The 20,079-nt window shown below is 35.5% G+C and overlaps 1 protein-coding gene across 2 annotated transcripts; it reads right to left on the reverse strand.

Annotated features, from left to right (window-relative positions):
- Positions 1 to 881: 881 nt before the first annotated feature.
- LOC110811110 (metaxin-like protein) lies at positions 882 to 5,310 on the reverse strand. 2 transcript variants are annotated; one of them, XM_022037493.2, is made up of 6 exons: positions 5,014 to 5,310; positions 3,714 to 4,048; positions 3,270 to 3,346; positions 3,065 to 3,125; positions 1,949 to 2,096; positions 882 to 1,205 (listed from the first exon to the last, which is right to left on the reverse strand). In XM_022037493.2, exons 1-6 carry the CDS (start codon positions 5,168 to 5,170, stop codon positions 1,021 to 1,023), a joined length of 963 nt encoding a protein of 320 aa, XP_021893185.1. In that variant the 5' UTR covers positions 5,171 to 5,310; the 3' UTR covers positions 882 to 1,020. The 2 variants fall into 2 exon arrangements, with proteins under 2 accessions (XP_021893185.1, XP_021893184.1); XM_022037492.2 differs by having other exon boundaries at positions 1,934 to 2,096.
- Between the last annotated feature and the right edge of the window lie 14,769 nt (positions 5,311 to 20,079).

Below are 20,079 nucleotides of genomic sequence, written 5' to 3' on the forward strand. Positions count from 1 at the left end.
GGTACAGAATGCTTACCATATAGGTGAATTTGACGGAAGTGCTCAAATTACTTATTTATTATATAACTTATAATGTTTTTAATAAATAAATCTAACATCATCATCGTTATTATTGCTTTATGCCTTATGATGTATTTAATAGGAATATATAACCCAGGGATTGAACCCTAACTGGTGAACCTGGAGGAAGTAGAGATGAGGTTAGTGACTTACTTAGCCAAGGAAAAGTGGGCATGGCCGCATGGGACCCTCGCTTATGATGAATCTGCTGACAAAACCTAAAAGAAACCCGCTAAAGGAGAAGAACCCTGGGCCCCTGACATTAAAGGCTTTATATGGCTTTGTAGGACACTGACCCTTTTTCTACTATTTCTTGCTTACTAAGCATATTCGCCCAGGACTACATTCATGTTTCTGCTGAACTCATCCTCTGCCCCAAAAAGAAAAGAGAGGATATGATTCCCACTCAATACTTCTATTAAAAAGTTGGACAAGGAATTTTCCATAGCAAAAGTTCCTGTTCCCATTCCCATTCCCATTCCCATTCCAATTCCATTCACATAACACATTTCACCACTACCACCATCATCTGCACCTGCCATTAATGACTCTCATTCCCAGGTGCTGCGATGACACTGCTGCACTGGTAACTAGCACTTGCTGCGACATTCCCAGATACAAACAAGCAACTTCTGCATAACAGGGTGAATGAAAATATCTATTCTTCATTTTCATTCCTTGAACCAAATGAAAGGCAATATTTATTATCAATTAGAATCTACCCAGCAAAAATAAATAAATAAATAAAGATATTGATAATCCAACACACGTCTTTTTTTTCCAAGCAACCAAAAAGATTACCTCCTCTATTGCACAACTCATGTTACATAGTTCCAATGGATATTTATTTTCCAAAATTTGTGTCAAAGTTACAAAATTTTGAAGGAGAAGTATTCTTATACGTGAAGCTAGTCTTTGTTGATCACCACAAGAAAAGTGCCGAGTGATCTGATTGCTCTTTCAGTCATAAGCTATGTCATCATCATCATTCTCAAACTCTGCTTCACCAAAATCATTTCCACCCATGACAGACAGAAAAAGTAGAACTGCGAGCAGTTGTGCTGCCAAAAAGTATTTGGCCCTTCTTTTGAAGGTCTTTTCCTCCTCTGTTTTTTCCCTTTTAGGCTTGCTCTTAGGCTTTGAACCTAACAAAGAGAAAATGAAAACAAAAAATGTGTTCACAATAAGCTTGTGCCTGAAGAACCAAGTCACTTTAAGTCATTCAATACTGGACTTTACATGGAAAACAGCGGATGCAAGAGACGTACACATAAAATAGAGAATAGCAAAGAGAGGCCCAAAATCCACCAATTCACAAAAGTGCTTATCCCAATACATTGTGCAGACCACTTTATCTGAGCATGTTTTGGGGAACAACTATAGAGCCCCCTTCCCTGAGGACTCTCCCGATCCTTCACATTTCACCTCACCCATAGCATATGGCCCATTAACTTTATATCTTACTCAAGATGCCCAAAAAGCAAAGTCATCAAGGAAAAGGAAAGATTGTGCCATGGTTCCAGCTATAACTATACCTCAGAGAAAATTAGCTTTTATTGCCAATAAAAGATTTAGAAAAAGGAGTCCAGGACTCCTAAAATCTCTCAATTATGTTGTACTCCGACATTAAGGAGCAAAAAAGATAAGACCAAGAATTTTGTCCAAATAGTGTATCATTCTTTGGGAAAACCAATTAATGCTGGTAGAACGCGAATTAAGCTCAACTATGAAAGTTATTCAACTGATATCTCAATTTCTCATCATCTTCAAAAGTTTTTTTAAAAAAAATCTGTTTCAATTGACAAATCAAATAAAATGTGAAGTACAATGACCAACAAGGATAACAAGAATTTCAATGTTTTAAGCATCTTACTCCAATTTGAGGCACCTTTTCTTGAAGATGGTGAAGGTACTGAGTGAGCCTGTGGGACAGAAGATGATGATGAACCAGCTTCTAGGAAATCCATCTTTAGTCTTTCAGAATATCTTACAAGATTACTGTGTTCCAAAAGCTTGCCCCGTAAAACTGATGTTTCCTAATAATTCGTGATTGGATATAAAGGGTTAAACTATAGCAAAAATAACTTGAAATATAGCCATTATGAGATAAAAGCTAGATAATCTAAATTCAGTTATAATCATAAACATGAAATATCAGGTTCTTTTAGATATTACTTTATTATCCCAATTAAATCATTAAAAACAATGCAAGTTCAGATACCAGTTTTACCCAGTGCAGCTTTTATGAGGTAAATCATTATATCTGTAAGGATCTAAAAGCACAATAAATAGAGAAACAATGAGCAAAATTGTCCGGCAAGACTAGCTGATGCACGATCCGGTCATTCAGAAAACTACATCTTAGCAAAAGAAGAAACTACCAGGGATCAGCTAAAGGAATTGACTTCTACCTAATAAACATCTGGAGCTGGATAACATGTCATCCATCAATTTCGGCACATCTGATCCCTAACTTCATGATAAACCATTGAAAAAATCCTGGTCTATTACAGTTCCAACTTTGGTTTCTTAAATCACATTTCATATGGATGATACATGGGGTATTGTAAAAGGTCTAAGCAAACAAGACTTGAACTGAGAACAACATCTGCTCCTATTTGCTAAAAGAGATTACCAAAACCGATCCCTCTCTTTGCTGACTCAGAAATCTGAAGCTAATAAGTGAAAGAACAGGACATGAAACTTACAGGACACCTTTAAACTTACACTCACCACTACATGGAAACAGCTATCAAGTATCATTTCCAATTAACAGAATATAGGTTTTTTACTTCAGCAACTAGCAGTAAGTAAGTTTTATGCTCTTAGACCCCTCATGAAACTTCAATGGTGGCAGATAATTATCTATCTGCTCAGGGATTGACTTTGAGTTTGTTCAATAATTACTGATATGATCCAATTGGATATGTCAATCACTATTAATGATGACAAGTTCAAACAGAGTAACAGGTAAGATATTGTTTATATTTCTACGATAACTCACTGGTAATGCTTGCAGAATGAAGAGAACATGTGAGAGAAAAGACGCATCCAAACTTGATGGCCTGCAATGAAGTAACAATGTGCATATGCACCAGAGGGAGAAAAATTCAAATTTTACTGTCTTTACTGAAGAATTAATCCAATTTCTTTCTTAAAGTTCTTCTAATAAGTACCAAACATGTATAGGAAGATTTTCAGAAGATTACCTGTCCTCAAAAAGGAAATTTTGCTCGCCTAACCTAGTTGAGAGGGCTCCATATGCAACTTTTGCTCTGTGATATATCTGTCCATAAATTAAAAGAAAAAATATCAGATGAAAAAAAACAAGAATGTCAAGATGTCAACTGAAGGAAACAAAGAAATACTACGATTCCTCTACTATGTGCTCTCTGAAAGCAATAAGTTACCCTCAGTTTGAGCTGAACTTATGCAGCTTTTAATATTTACAGTTGCAAATGGTGCTTTGTGCAATATAATGACTTATACTATTTGTTTGAGTTTTACTTAAACAGGAATCAGTGGACAAGCCCAAAAAAACTTAGTTAATTTTATAATCTTGAAAAGAAGAAAAGAAAGAAACAGTTTTAACAATGTATCAAAGAGGCAAGAGAAGATAGAACATAATAAAGAGACCAACATAAAAGCAGGACCTGTTCTTCCCTTTGCTCCGCATTCTCTTTAGTTATCCCAAGTCGCTGCTTTAATATATATGTTTGCTTTAAAAAAAGAATTTTGCCAATTGGCCATGAAAGATCAGAATAATATATTTTGCGAGCCGAAGTTCCATCACACCCAATCCAGAGTTCGTACATGAGTGCCTCATCAAGCCAGGAAGTAACCACTGCTTTCATCGATATCCATTCTGGGAGTGACTGGAGTTCAGTATCCAAATCGAGAATTCCATCTTGCTTCATGCGATCAATTACTCCACCATTCTCATTATTGTAAGCCACATAAGTACCAGCTTCAATATAAGGAATTTGATCTGACACCCAAATCATTAACCGAAAAAAAAAAGTCATAAGTGTTATGTCTGCTTGCTTGAAATTACACTGCTCAATGGCCTGAGTAAATGCAAGCAGATACACATCAATAAAGCAACTAAATCAAATAAAATAACTAACAACCAAGCAATTGAGGAGTAATTCTGAGACATCTTTTACTTTAGTCATTTCCCGATATAATTTTTGTGAGCCAAAAAAAAAAAGAAAGAAAAGTATTGTCTTTAAAAGAACTAAGTCAATAGGATAAACTCTTTACCTGTCAAATCCTATTTTAAACTGAAACAAAAACCATCAGTGGTGATGCAGAATTTTTCATGCAACCAAATAGCAAAGCATTATTTTAATATCATTCTATAGAATGATGGAAGAATGAAAACAATATAAGAACAACATATGATATTCTTTGATCATTATGAGAAAATAAAAAATCTTGGTAAAAATAACGAATCCTTATTTAACAATGAAGCAAATAGAACCCGATACAAAAGTTTAAACAGGAATACTGCAACTATAAAATACATGGAAAAGGAAGCAGATCGTCAACATAACAGCCAATTTAGCAAGTGAAAGCAAAATGCAAAAATCCAAAATTCCAAGTGCGAGCATAAACCAACTTAAAAGTCAACCAATTTGCCCATCAAGGACTAAGATGGATACAACTTCCAGACGGTCTTATAACCTAGTACTCCAGCTACAATCCATCACCTACTTCTATTCTTGGATCATTTTTATGGGACTATCAATGAGATCCTTTAATTTCCAAGCATGTCAACTATTCTGATTTTATATTCGTAATCTTCTTGTTATATCCCCTCCATATAAAAATCTCCATAACACATATTGTCTTCCATCCATGGACCGAAGTAATAAATTCACTTCTACTCTAATCTCTTGTTACAGTGAGAACTGAAATTTCAACGAACACATCGAACTGAAGCAGGAATACCTGAATCAGGGTAGATGGAATTGAAAGCCAATTGAAAAGGAAACCGAGCGAACTTTAGGTAGATGTAAGCGGGTAGGCAAGTTGGACAAGCCGTCGGGAGTCCGAAATGCGGCTTTCTTGCCACCAGCGTGAACTCTTCTCCTTGCACTGCTTCCATTTTCGCTACCCGTAAGGTTTGAACTGTGTTTTTCTGTACACGAAGGAAAAAACAGAGAGAATTTCTTTTCCTGTAACGGTGAACCTCAAATCGTCAACATTTGAATCAGGAGAAAGAGCAGTGTTGTTAATGGCCTTTGATGGAGAAAGTGGGAGAGAATGCAGGATGGATTCGAAGGTTTTTGCTGGGGTTTGAAGATTGGGGTTTTTGTTGAATCAGAGAGAATCGCTTTTGGGTCGGGAAGTTGCGTCATTTACCCTTTCGGTTCGGGCTAATCTAATTGGTCAATTGCGTCTATCAATTGGGCCCGAGAAAATATGGATAGATTAATTTTTTAAAAAGAGAATTAAATAATAATATATAAATTTTGGCACTTTGAAAAATCTCTAATTAAAAATTTTCTGGATTTTAAATTATTTAAAACCGCAATTAATTTAATATGATATAAATAAATCATTTTTAAAATAATAAAATAAATTAAATTAAATTAATCATAAGAAAGCTATCCAAGTCTAGTAATCAGTATTTGTAATTGATTTTATTATGATTTCTTGCTAATTTAATTGTTATTATTAATTTTTATTTTTATTTTTTAGATTATGATCAAGTTTAGACTTACGATGCATTTGACAACAGTTCTAATTTTTGTTAAAAATTTAAAAGTGTTGTTAAAATTATTTTAAGTGTATATGTTTTTAATCCAAAATTGTTAGCTGCTTAATAAAAATAATTGTAAAAAGTATTACAATCTTAAAAAATAAAAGTTGAGTCTTTGGTTAAAATAATTATTAATATTTATATTTTTAATAAATATAAAAAAATAAAACAAATAAATGTTGTATATTTGACTGTAGATATTAAAATAATATAAATTATATTAAATTTATTATTTATATAGTAATATTAATATATCTATATACACAATATTAAATATTGTAATATATCAATATATATTTGTGCATAAAATAATGTATATTATATATTTAAAAATTAATTAAAAATAAAATTTTATTTTAAATTATTGTTTGCATAATAATACTAAATTTAAAAATTATTTAAATTTTAATTTTAATAACATTAAAATTTATAATGATGGCAACAACTACCTACAATAAGCAATAGTAGTTGGTGGGCAATGAAAGACTAGGAAAGTCCACTGGCGGTTGACAGACAATAGTGAATAGCAAAAGGTAATTGGCATATAAAATTGATCAGTAAATGACAGTAAATAAGAAGTGAAAAGCAATCAGTAAGGGTGAAGGGTAATCAGAAGCGATTGAGACATGTTGGGAGAGGGTGGGCAAAGGGTGGTGGAAAGTGGTCGAAAACGAAGGAAGATTGGTGGAGGGTGGTGGAGGGTGGTGGAGGACAATCAATGAACGATAAAAAGTAGTTGGTGGCCGTGAGTGATAGGCAAAACAATGAAGGGTGGGCATCAATGAACAGGTGGTAAGCGACGACTGACCAGCGATAAAGAATGACTAATTAACAAAAGTTGGCGGCCAATTGGCACTAGATAATAGTGGATGGCAACCAATTGGTGATGGAGGGCAATGGTTAATATTTGGATGGCAGCTGAGGGCACAAATAGTTAGAGACAAAGGATGGCTAGTAAATGATGGGTGATAATCGGTAGACAATAATGATAATAGTTGAATAAAGTAAACAAAATGATATATAATTTATTTTAGTTAATTAAAGCTAATTTTGAAATAAAAATATTGATAACCAAAGTTTTTTTCTCAAAAGAGATTATTTTTACCTTTTATATTCAAACTTTCAAAAGCATATTTTGATTTTAGCTTTAAAAAAAACACTTTCACTTATAGGCGTTGAGTACTTCGCAAACGCAAAAGTTATAGTTAAACAAACACTTAACATCACTTTATGTTAGATTAAGGCCAAATGAATCTAATGATGGTGTAATTAGCCTTATATGATCCGCCATGATGGGTTAAGTTAAGCTTACATATATAATCTTGTCAATTTAACTAACAAGCATATTTAGTTTGGTGGGCTTATTTTAAGTTATTCACAAAATAAGACAGATATAATGTGAAATTTGTAAGTATTATGACTATCACCAAATAACATTTATTATGTAACACCCTAAATTAATTTCCTTGTAATTTAGAGTTTAATTATAAATATAAATTCTTAATTTTTTTCAATTTTTTATTTTAATTTAGAGTTAAAATGAAGTAAAATTGATACAGAATTAAATTAAAAATAATTTTGGGGAAAATGAGTAAAAATTTGGGTTCTTACGGTATTTTTGAAAAAAAAAATCGAAAAACAAAAGTCAAAATGCAATTTAGGAAAATTCTGTCACGTGGGACACCCGATCAGCAACTTCGATCAATCAGAACGCGTCGTGTGACAGCGGACGCTGACGCGGTGCCATGTGGGAGGCCACGCGGGCGATCCGTGTGCCTGCGACCGAACGGCCCAGATTCGTTCCCGCGCGCACGGACGGTCCAGATGCGTTCTCTCTCCAAACACGATCGGACAGCCAAATTTGAAGGCGATCGGACGGTCAAGATCAAACGCAATGGATGATCCAGATTAAAAGCAGACGAATATAAATAACTCTTATTCGTACCAAACCCTAACACTAGTCCCCATAACCCCTCGCTGGAGAAGAAGACCCGGCCGCTGGGAAGGACACCTCTGCCACCCGCCACTGCAACGGAGCTTTTTCCAACCGCCAAAAAATGTAAAAAAATTTCTTTTTGCTCAAAATTCAATTTTAAGCACACTCATGGCTAAATCAGAGTAAAAAGACAAGCTAATTAGCTGAAAAACGCCGGTAAAGTTCAGCGGCACCGCCGTGAAAAATTTCACAAAACACCTCTGATGAGGGCCTTTCCGATTCTCGTTATGTGTAATTTTTTCAACCGTTGTGATCAGCGTGTCCTTCTCTACAGGTCGACAGGAGCAAAATACCTAACTGCAACGTGAGCCGGAGGAGCCACCGCACTGAAGAGCCCCGCCGCCGATGAGTTTCAGTTTTTTGTGTTTTTCCAACCAATCGAGACTCTTTAATGTATTTTCTCGCAGGAATCAATGCAGAATCGGCCGAAAACAGCCGATCCGAGGTGGACTGCCGCCGTGCCAGAATTATGAAATTGGTCAAGTGGGCTCTGGAACTTATTTTAGATTTGTTTGGGGCTTTTGTAGGTACTATTAGCGCATTTTAATTTTTAAAGAAAAATTTAGAGAACCCCAGAATCACTCGTAGGCGCAGTCGAACAGCTTGACTTTTCGGACATCAAATCGAGTAAGGATCCTCACCCTATTCCCTATCATAGAATTGATATCTAAATAAATAATAATATGATATTTTCTGTGAATTTAGGAAATGTGCATAATTAATTACGGATTGTTAATAGAGGCAGAACTGAAAATTATCTACTGTTGCTTGTTGATTGTTTTTACAGTTTATATGCATGATGGTATCTTATTAATTGATTTTATGTCTTTGAATGCATGTATGGTTTCTCCTATGTGTTTACTGCTGAATCAGGAAAAATGAAGGTTAAACGGTAAAAATTGTATGATGAAATAAATAGATAAAACGACAGCCTTACTGGATATCTTGGGAGATGGTGGACGGACCAGGTACATAGGGAATCCTATCGTGAACATTGTCTTATACCGGACAGAGTATGGAGACTTGATAATTTGGTGCTCATATCGAACGGGATATGAGGACGACCCGCTTCACCCTCATACCGGACGGAGTATAAGGTTTGGGTAAATTGGCGCTCATACCGGATGGGGTATGAGGACGACTCGTGATTAAAAATGTTAAATAAAAGAGTTCACGTGTAGCGGAGACATCCCTATGAATTCTCATAGATACCAGCAGGCAAGTAAAAAAAGCAATAGTTATTGTGGATTTATTGATGATAGACATAAATTTATAATGTGTACTATGATTGTTGATTATACATTAAATCATGATTTGTATAATATTATTGTCTCTATAGATTATTTTTATGAATCCCACTACGGTAAGTGAACGATAAATGGTTTTATTTTTAATAAATGTATTGGTTTAAATAGTGCTCCATTTGTGTTTTGATTTTATACTAATCTTTACTTCTGTGTCGGTGATATAGCGTGATATCCTTACTGGGTTAGTGTAGCTCATTACTTATTTAACCATTTTAGATCAAGATGACCAGGTTCTAGAGCCCGATCCGCAAGAGGATTGCGAGTAGATGCTAGAATTCTTTATTTTCCATTTATTTTCTTATTCTTGCGTTTCTTTCAAAATGGTGAATTCCATAACACTGTTTGGTATTTTAAGTTATTTGTGTAAGGAATGTAAACCCTGAATATTTACTACGCTTCCATACTTTAATTATCTTTTATTTCCTTTGGATATTTCCAGAGTCGTTATAGTTGGTATCAGAGTCGCATTCATCGGACTCATTCCTTATACAAAAGCCCTAGGAAAGACCAAAACAATAGATTATCACTCAACCATTCCTTATGAAATATAGATACAGATATATGAGAAGATGAAGACTCCCACTAAATCGAGCAGCCTGAGATGGTTTATTTAGAGAAGATGTTGACAGGATATTTGAGATGCTAGAGAAACTCATTGCTACCCAGCACGGTTGGGAGGAAAGGAGGGAGCTACGTGACCCTCTCCCACTACCACAAGTTGAGCCACCCTTGCAACGAGAGAATCCCGAGCCACCCCAGTACGACCCTACTCCTCTACAGTACCACCCGACACCACCACGTATGATCCGGTACGGGACCCAGCTCCTCCCATGATGGACCAGGCTACATAGAGAGGTATAAAAGATTAAACCCATATATTTTTGTAGGGGGATCCTCTTTTGAAGATGCCGAGTATTGGTTAGCAGTGACAGAGAAGGCCTTCAAGACCCTATAAGTGACTCTCGAGCAGAAAGTCAACATTGCCACCTACATGCTAGTGGGAGAAGCAGACCATTGGTGGAAACTCAAACAGACCACCCTACTTATTCCAGTTACTTGGGAACAGTTCCTGGTGACCTTTCATGCAGAGTACCTTATAGAGCATCTCCGACATCTGAAGGACATGGAGTTTATACAGTTGGTCCAAAAGAACATAACTGTGTCAGAATATGCTCGCAAGTTTCTAGAGTTGGGCCGATATTCCCCTGAGACATTATTGGATGAAGGCAGGAAGGCTAGAAGGTTCGAGTGCGGTCTCCACCCAGAGATCAGACAACAATTGTTTGTGCTGGAGTTCAAGACTTATTCGGCTGTTCTAGCGAAGACACAGCTAGTGGAAATGAGCTTCCGCACATTCTTTCAGGCAGCAAGGAACCTCAGACCCTCAGCTCCACCCCATAGACCAGTACCTACTATGCATGTTCAATAGAACAAGAGGCCCAGGCCGATGATTCAGGCTCCCCTTAGGCTCAAGTGGTAGGACGCGGTAAGATCTGTCAGTATTGTGGCAGGGATCATGGGGACCGATCGCGCTATCGCCTCAACAACAAGTGTCGCATATGTGGTAGTGCCCAACATTATGCAAGGGAGTGCCCAAGGAACCAGAATCAGGTCAGACTTCCTATCCAGGGCAGAGCTTACAATCTCACCCAGCAGGATGCAGAAGCCAACTCGAACGTAATACAGGGTATGTACACTATTTGTAACCATCTTGCTCATGTTTTGATTAATACCGGTGCATTGCATTCATTTATTTCACCTATTTTTGCATCAAAATTTAATGTATTACTTGATAAACTTGATTATGTATTGTTTGTGTCTACTGCTGGGAGTATGACACTATTGTGAGAAGTTGTATACAGAGCCTATATTATAGATATACCAGAAGAAAATTGAGTGTGAACCTAATATAATTAGATATGGGGGACTTTGATGTAATTCTAGAAATGAACTGGCTAGTGATGTATCACACCACCGTAGATTGTTTTAACACGAAGATTGTATTCAATTCTCTTAATGAGGAGCCATTTACAAATTAATAAAATTGTTTAGCATTTATTTCCTCATGGTAAATTTTCTTATTATCGAGTACTTTAACCCTGCTGTTTTCTCTAACTAGGCAAATTCAAGAAAAATATTTGTATTCAAGAGATTCCAGTAGTCCGAGACTTTTTAGATATGTTTCCAGATGAACTACCTGGACTGTTAGTGGACAAAAAAGTCAAATTCATCATAGACCTTCAGTCAGGCACCTAACCCATTTCGCTTGCTCCTTATTGCATGAGTCGTGTTGAGATGGAGGAATTCAGAAAATATATCACTAAATTGCAAGACAATAGGTCTATCCGACATAGTGTGTCCCCTTGGGGTGTCAGAGTCACATTTGCTAGAAAGGAAGATGAGACGTTGAGATTATGTATTGATTACAGTGGTCTAAATAGAGTCACAATCAAGAACAAGTATCCCCTCTCCAAGATTGGTGACATCTTCGATCAGTTGTAGAGTGCCCAGGTCTTCTTCAAAATAGACTCGCGTTCAGGTTACTATCAGGTAAAAATTAGGGTAGAAGACATCCCTAAGACAGCCTTTCGAACCAGGTACGGACACTATGAGTTCTTGGTCATGCTATTTGCACTAACCAATGTTACAGTCATATTCATGGACTTGATGAACATGATTTTCAGACAATTTCTGGATCAGTTTGTTATTTTATTCATCAATGATATCTTGATTTATTCAAAAAGCATAGAGGAACACGCCTACCATCTGACTCAAGTTTTGCAGGTTCTCAAAGGAAATAAAGTGTATGCAAAATTGAGTACGTTTGGGTTCTAGCTTGAACAGACTAATTTTCTAGGACACATCATATCAAATGATGGAGTGTTAGTGAACCCTAAAAAGGTTGAAGCAGTGCTCGGTTGGAAAAAATTGACATCAGTTAAGGAGATCCATAGTTTCTTAGGAATGACGGGTTATTACCGCATGTTTGTGGAAGGATTTTCTAGTATACCTGCTCCTCTGACTTAGCTCATGAAAAAGAATGTCAAGTTTGAGTGAAACGAGGACTGTGAAAGAAGTTTTTCAGAATTAAAGAAGCGACTGACTATTGTACCTGTGTTGGCCTTGCCGAACGGATCAGATGGATATACAGTTTACAGTGATGCTTCCTACCTAGGTTTGGGTTGTGTTTTGATGCAATATGGGAAAGTCATACTCTACAGGTTTAGACAGTTGAAGAATCATGAGAAAAGCTATCCCACCCATGACTTAGAGCATGCTACAATCATACACGCTTTGAAAACTTGACGCCAGTATTTGTATGGGGAGACTTTTCATATCTATACCGATCACAAGAGTTTGAAACACATATTCATTCAAAAGGATCTCAACATGTTTCAGAGAAGGTAGATAGAACTTTTCAATGACTATGATTGCGACATCTTACCCAAGTAAGGGTAACGTGGTAGCCAACGTGCTCAGCATAAAAAGTGTAGGTACATTAGCCCATTTGATGGTTTCAGAATGCATGCAGATAGGGGCCGCACAACAGGTGTGGCTTCAAGACCTGAAGAGAGTCACATGTTTGGGTCACATGACTATTCAGCCTGAGTTAATCCAGAGAATAAAGGAAGCTCAGTCCACCGATTCTACATTAGCAGCCCTCAAGAAAAATGCAGAACAGGGAGTTAACTCAGAATTTCGAGTCTCCGCCGATGGGTTGCTCAGATTTCAGGACAGAGTGTGTATTCTAGGTGACAGTGAATTAAAGAGGAACATTATGACAGAGGCCCATAGCTTAATCTTCATCATGCATCCCGAAAGCACTAAGATGTACCAAAGTATGCGACTCCGATTTTAGTAGAACGGGATGAAGAGAAAATTAGCTGACTTTGTTTCTAAGTGTTTGGTATGTCAGCAGGTCAAGGTAGAGCATCAAACGCCCAGGGTTACTTCAGCCATTACCAATCCCGAAGTAGAAGTGAGAACATATCACAATGGACTTTGTGACATGATTACCTAAGGCACGCTCAGGACATGATGTCATCTGAATAATTGTTGACCGGCTCACCAAGTCTTCCCACTTCTTAGCCATTAGGATGATTGATTCCTTGGATAAATTAGTAAGAATGTATATCCGGAAAATAGTCATATTACATGGAGTACCAGTGATAGGTTCGCTTCTCAGTTTTGGTATAGCTTTCAGCAAGTCATAGGAACGAAGCTGTCCTTTAGTACTGCATTCCACTCTTATACCGATGGACAGTCAGAAAGGACAATCTGTACACTTAATGATATACTTCGAGCTTGTGTCCTTGACTTCGGAGGCCATTGAGATTACCATCTACCCCTGATAGAGTTCACCTGCAACAACAGCTACCAAACGAGTATTGATATAGTTATGTATGAGGCGTTATATGGGCACCCATGCAGATCACCGATTTGTTGGGAAGAAGTAGGTGATAGAAAACTGTTCGACCCAGATCTGGTAGATGAGACTACATCCAAAATAGTTAAGATCAGGAAGAACATCCAGAAGGCTCATAGTAAGCAGAAAAGTTATGCGGACACCTGGAGGAGAAATTTGAAATTTGAGAAAGGCGATCGGGTGTTTCTTAAGGTCACTCATTTCAAGAAAATCAATAGGTTCAGTAAGAGGGGTAAACTGAACCCCAGATTTATTGGACTATTTGAAATCTTAGACAGTATTTATACTGCCACCTATAGACTAGCACTGCCTCCAGAACTTTTCAAGGTCCATAATGTGTTTCATGTGTCCATGCTACGCAAGTACAACCCGAACCCCTATCATGTTTTGTCCCACGAACCTCTTCCACTTCAGGAGGATTTGTCCTACAAGAAAGTACCGGTTGACATTGTGGATCGAAAGAGCATATTACTCCGCAACCGATAAATTTCTTTTGTAAGGTCATATGGCAGAACCACACACCGAGGGAGGCTACACGGGAGCTAGAATCAGACTTTAGAGTCCAATATCCTCAGTTATTTGATTGAGAGTGGAATAGACAAATTTGAGGGACCAAATTTCTTTTAAGGGGAGGAGAATTGTAACACTCTAAATTAAATTTTTTTTATAATTTAGGGTTTAATTATAAATGTAAATTTTTAATTTTTTTCAAATTTTTAATTTTAAGTTAGAGTAAAAATGAAGTAAAATTAAAAATAATTTTGGAGAAAATTGGTGAAAATTTAGGTTATGTGGATATTTTTAAAAGAAAAATCGAAAAATAAGGGTCAAAATGTAATTTAAAAAAGTTTTGCCACGTGGGATGCCCAGTCAGCAGCTCTGATCAATCAGGACGCGCCGCGTGGCAGCGAACATTGACGCGGTGCCACGTGGGAGGCCACACAGGCGATCCACATGACCGCGATTAAACAACCCAGATCCATTCATGCTCGCACGGACGGTCCAGATATGTTCCCTCCCCAAACGCGATCGAATGGCCAGTTTTAAATGCGATCGGACGATCCATATTAGATCGCTATAGACGGTCCATATTGGATCGCGATGAACAGTCCATATTTACTCCTTATTTAATCACGATCGGACTGTCAAGATCAAACGCGATGGATGGCCCAGATCAAAAGCGGATGGATATAAATAACCCTCATTCGCACCAAACTCTAATTCTAGCCGCCAGAATCCCTCGTCGGAGAAGAAGACCCAGTCGCCGGGAAAGACACCTCCACCACCTGCCGCCACACAGGAGCTTTTTCCGATCGCTAAAAAATGTAAAAATCTCTTCTTTTACTCAAAATTTAATTTTAAGCACACTCATGGCCAAATCAGAGAAAAAAGACCGGCCAATTGGCCAAAAAATGTCGACGGTGTTGCAGTGGGAAATTTCACAAAACGCCTCTGATGAGGCCCTTCCCAATTCCCATTTGTGTCCTTCTCTACAAGTTGATCAGAGCAAAACACCCGACCGCAACGTGAGCCGGAAGAGCCGCCGCACCGGAGAGCCTTGTTGCCGGTGAGTTTTGATTTTTTATATTTTTTGGCCAATCGAGACCCTTTAACATGTTTTCTTGCAGGAATCGATGCAGAATAGGCCGAATTTGGCCAAAAAGGGCAAAAAACAACCAACCCGAGGTGGACCACCGACGTGGGCGGCGGTGCCATTGCCGAAGCACAGTGGAGCCGCCGTGCCGGAATTTTGAAATTGGCCAAGTGGGCCATGTGACTGATTTTGGATTTGTTTGGGGCTTTTATAGATACTATTAGCGCATTTTAATTCCTGAAGAAAAATTCAGGGACCCGAGAATCACCTGTAGGTGCAGTCGAACAGCTTGACTTTTCGGGTACCAAATCGAGTAAGGATCCCTCACCCTATTCCCTATCATAGAATTGATGTCTAAATAAATAATAATACGATATTTATATGAATTTAGGAAATGTGCATAATTAATTACGGATTGCTAATGGAGCCAAAATAAAAAATTATCTATTATTGTTTATTGATTGTTTTTACAGTTTATATGCATGATGGTATCTTATTAATTGATTTTATGGCTTTGAATGCATGTATGGTTTATTCTATGTGTTTACTGCTGAATCAGAAAAAATGAAGGTTAAACGGTAAAAATTGTGTAATGAAATGAATAAATGAAACAACAACCTTACTGGATATCCCGAGAGATGGTGAACGGATCGAGTATATAGAGAACCCTACCGTGAACGTTGTCTTATACCAGACGGGGGTGTGGAGATTTGATAATTTGGTGCTCATATCGGACGAGGTATGGGAATGACCCGCTTCACCCTCATACCGAACAAGGTACTAAGGTTTCGGTAAATTGGCGCTCATAGCAGACTGGGTATGGGGACGGCTTGTGATTGAGAATGTTAAATGAAATGGTTCACATGTAGCGGGAACATTCCTATGAACCCCCCCATAGATACCAGCAGACTGGTAAAAAGGGCGATGGTTATTGTGGATTTATTGATGATGGACATAAATTTATAATATGTGTTATGATTGTTGATTATACATGAAATCATGATCTGTATCATATTATTGTCTGTATAGATTGTTTTTATAAATCTCACAACGGTAAGTGAACGGTAAACGATTTTATTTTTAATAAATGTATTGGTTTAAATTAAGTGTTCTATTAGTGTTTTAATTTTATACCAATCTTTACTTATGTGTCGGTGATATAATGTGATATCCTTACTGGGCTAATGTAGCTCATCCCTTATTTAACCATTTCAGATCAAAATTGTCAGGTTTCAGAGCCCGATCCACAGGAGGATTGCGAGTAGATGATAGATTTCTTTATTTTCTGTTTATTTTCTTATTCTTGTGTTTTTTTCAAAATGGTGAATTCCGTAATACTGTTTGGTACTTTAAGTTATTTGTGTAAGGAATGTAAACCCTGAACATTTATTATGCTTCCGCACTTTTATTATCTTTTATTTCATTTGGATATTTCCGGGGTTGTTACACATTATGTTGTTTATTTAATATATTCATGATATTTGAATTGTTTATAAACATGTTCTTGAATGTATTTTTTAATTTATTGATTCAATTTACTATAGTATATTATGGTCTGATACATGAATACATGTATATTTTATTACATATTGGAGATTTAACATACTATTTATGTGTGTGTGTGTGTGTGTGCACCAAAATATCATGATATCTTGTAATATTTAATTTTTTTTATTTAAATTCTTGTACTTTTTAGTCTACTTTAATTTTATATTATCAAAATTTTATTGAATGCATTATCGATTTTAACTCCAGTTTTATGGGATGTAAACTCTCGAACACTTACGTGTTTGATTTTTTTCATCTAAGCCTCTCTCTCTATATATTTTCTTTATTATGAAATTATATTTTTAAACATTTACGAAATCTACAAATTTTAACTACCACTTATGGACTATAAAATTTCATACACATGCTACCTACGTGTCAAAATTATGATACATAAGTGAGAACATGACACAAAACATGATTGTTACGTTAAACTAAAAAACTCAAAATTTACATAAGTGCCCTTGATTCTTGCCATCTTGTTCGTTCAAGGCCCACTATTCATTTCAAGTAATAATCTCATAAATTTGTAAAGCCCAATGTCATCACATCTCCTTATCATCTCCTTCTTCTTCATTTCCATCATCATCCCTGAAATTGAAAAGATGATAATGTGATTTCCTTATTATCTCTTTATCGGTCATAGTATCCAAAACAAATGAAGAAGTTCTTGGAATATTCCATGAGAAAATAAAGAAGTACAAAAAAGCAACGGGAAAAAGGGTTTATGGCTTATTTTTTTGAGAATAACAAGTAAAACTTCATGTTATTTTCTTTGTTTTGGTTTTTTCATATATTAAAGGACAACAGTTTTAATAGGCTCTTCTTCTTGCAATAGATTCAATAAGGCTTTGTGGTATTTTATTGAATATTTAAAGATAATAATTTTTAATAGAGCTTTTATTCTTGTAATATATTAAGTATGGTTTGTAAAACAAAATAGGGTTATTATACTTGAAAAATCATTGATTCTTCCTCCAACTAATCAACTATTCCTCTTGCAATTAAGGATTCAAGGAAATTTGAAAATTATTTCTCAAAGGAAGAATGAGCCTCAGAGTAATAAGATGACAATAGTGGGGACATAAATGAAAATTTGAGTTATGTGACAACCATGTTATCACTTAGTGTCCTAATTTTGATACATAAATAACCATGTAGTCAGATTTAGCAACTCATAAATGATAGATAAGATTAAAGATAAATTTAGTAAAAATTTAAAAAATATGTGATTAAAATATATTTAAAAAAGTATAATGGCTTATATGAAAAAGTAAAGTGATCACGGGTACTAGACTTAACAACCCAAAAATAACAATTAAGTGAATTCAATAAAAATTTTAAAACACAAAATTAAAATATACTAAAAAAGTTACAAAAACTTGGACAAAAAAATCAAATGGCACAAGGGCTCATAAGGTATTTTGGTGCATTTATAATCAATATAAAAATTATTATAATATATTTTAACTTGAAATAAATATTTAAGTAATTATATGACATGTATATACTGATACTAAAATGATCAACAATGTCATAACTTTCTAACAAAAATACATATGGTGTACTATTTTATAATAGTCGAAGGCATCATATATATAATAGTACAATAACATGATAATGGATTATATGTTACTAAATAATTACATAAATAACAAAATTTTATTATATCATACCTTATAATTATATAAAAAATTGATTAAAACTATTTTTAATATACCAAGTCCCAAAAAATATAATCAATGATTAAGGTTACATAACAAGAAAAGCTCTATTAGTATTATGCTACAAGCTACCTTATTTTAAATGTCAAAGTACTTCATTTTATTATTAGTTTTTGAAAAATATTCAAATTACACGTTAAACTTTTTTTTGTTTAAATAAATCCTTAATTTTTAAAAATGTTTAAATTTACATCATTTAATTATTATTATCCACTAATACTGTTAACAGTGGTTTGTGTTTTTATAACATGTTTAAGTAGATATCACGTGGATATTATACATCAACACCCTGATTATGAAATTTGAGCTAGTTTTCATAAATAGTTTTCTCAACTCCTAATTGTTGTGCACCTTAGTTGGCTCCAGGTCATAGATGTTGTAAAAAAGTAATTGGCCATGACAAAGATCATACTCAACTTCTTAGTTCCCAACAGTCCATAAAAGTAGGTACCATCTATTCCATGCTCAACCAATCTTATAGTAAAATATTTGTTTTGTTGCGCAGTCATTTAAATCATCCATGATCTACTACTTCCTAAAAAGGCTCATAACAAATGAGTCGAAAATGTTGGGGGTGCTTGAACGACATAGACACTTATGGATGCTCTCTTAATCCAAAGATTCACCTCATAAGTTTTGTGTACAATAACTTGTCTTGATTATTCATTTGAATCTTATTGACTTCACCAATTATGTAATCGAGATACAAATTGAGAATCAATAACTTATATTTCTTTTAAATTTTTATAGTGAATCCATGCTTTTTATTTGACAATGGTTGAAAAGAGAAGGTCTGAGACGATTGCCTTTGCGTCTCCATGAGTTTTGGTAGGGCCGTCACGCGATTAAAGGTGTTAATTATGGATTTGTTGTTGGATTGACTAGAGGTGACGACACTTGAAGTTTGAGCTCTTGTGAGGCTAAAGTGGCAACTTGTGATTAAGACAAAGTAGTGAAGGTAAAGTTGGATTGTGTTGTAATGCTCATTGGTGCTAACATCGTTGATCTCCATGTTGTCAAGTACCGATAACAAGAGAACACGTGGAAGATCCAATTGAAGAACTTAAATATTGCGAATCAAAGCTCTAGCAGAAATATGACTTAAAAGGGATTGACAAAAAGTTAGAACATGACTTAAAACTATATAGTTTCACTCGATGGGAACATAGTCACCCAAACCAACTTATTATTGGGGATATTTCTATGAAAAAGGTACACGTCGGTTTAAGAAAGTAGCTACTTGAAGTTGGGGTGAAAGAATTTGATAGTGAGAAAATTTTTATGGGTCAATGTAAGTGTCATGTGTTATTTACATAATATTCATATAAATTAAAATAAATAATAGTATCATTCACATATGTTTAATGGAATTGGTTTTCTCTAACAACGAAAAATTAATTTATACATCTTTAAAAGTTGAAGTTTAATTTGATTTTTTTTTGTAGAAGTTGGGAGTGAAATCAAATATTTTAGACTTACTTTTTAATATTCACCCATATTTTCTATTTTCATATTTTAATTGTAGAATTTATTTTATTTACGTAGCGCACGTGCGTAGTCGGCACGTGTTATGAGTACTTTCAGGCTTTCCTTCAGAAGTGTATCTTTATCCACTTCATGTTTTGTCCTTTTATGCCACCGGTACATCCAACCAAAC

Source organism: Carica papaya, chromosome 7, assembly GCF_054855325.1.
Source record: "Carica papaya isolate Zhongbai chromosome 7, ASM5485532v1, whole genome shotgun sequence".
NCBI classification, from domain to species: domain Eukaryota; kingdom Viridiplantae; phylum Streptophyta; class Magnoliopsida; order Brassicales; family Caricaceae; genus Carica; species Carica papaya.

Excerpts from the sequence above, each read along its gene's own strand:
- LOC110811110 (XM_022037492.2), bottom strand. The coding sequence starts at position 5,170 with ATGGAAGCAGTGCAAGGAGAAGAGTTCACGCTGGTGGCAAGAAAGCCG. Across the intron at positions 4,049-5,013 it reads TTCCATCTACCCTGATTCAG|ATCAAATTCCTTATATTGAA; the intron begins GTATTCCTGCTT and ends TTTGGGTGTCAG. Across the intron at positions 3,126-3,269 it reads AATTTCCTTTTTGAGGACAG|GCCATCAAGTTTGGATGCGT; the intron begins GTAATCTTCTGA and ends ACTTCATTGCAG.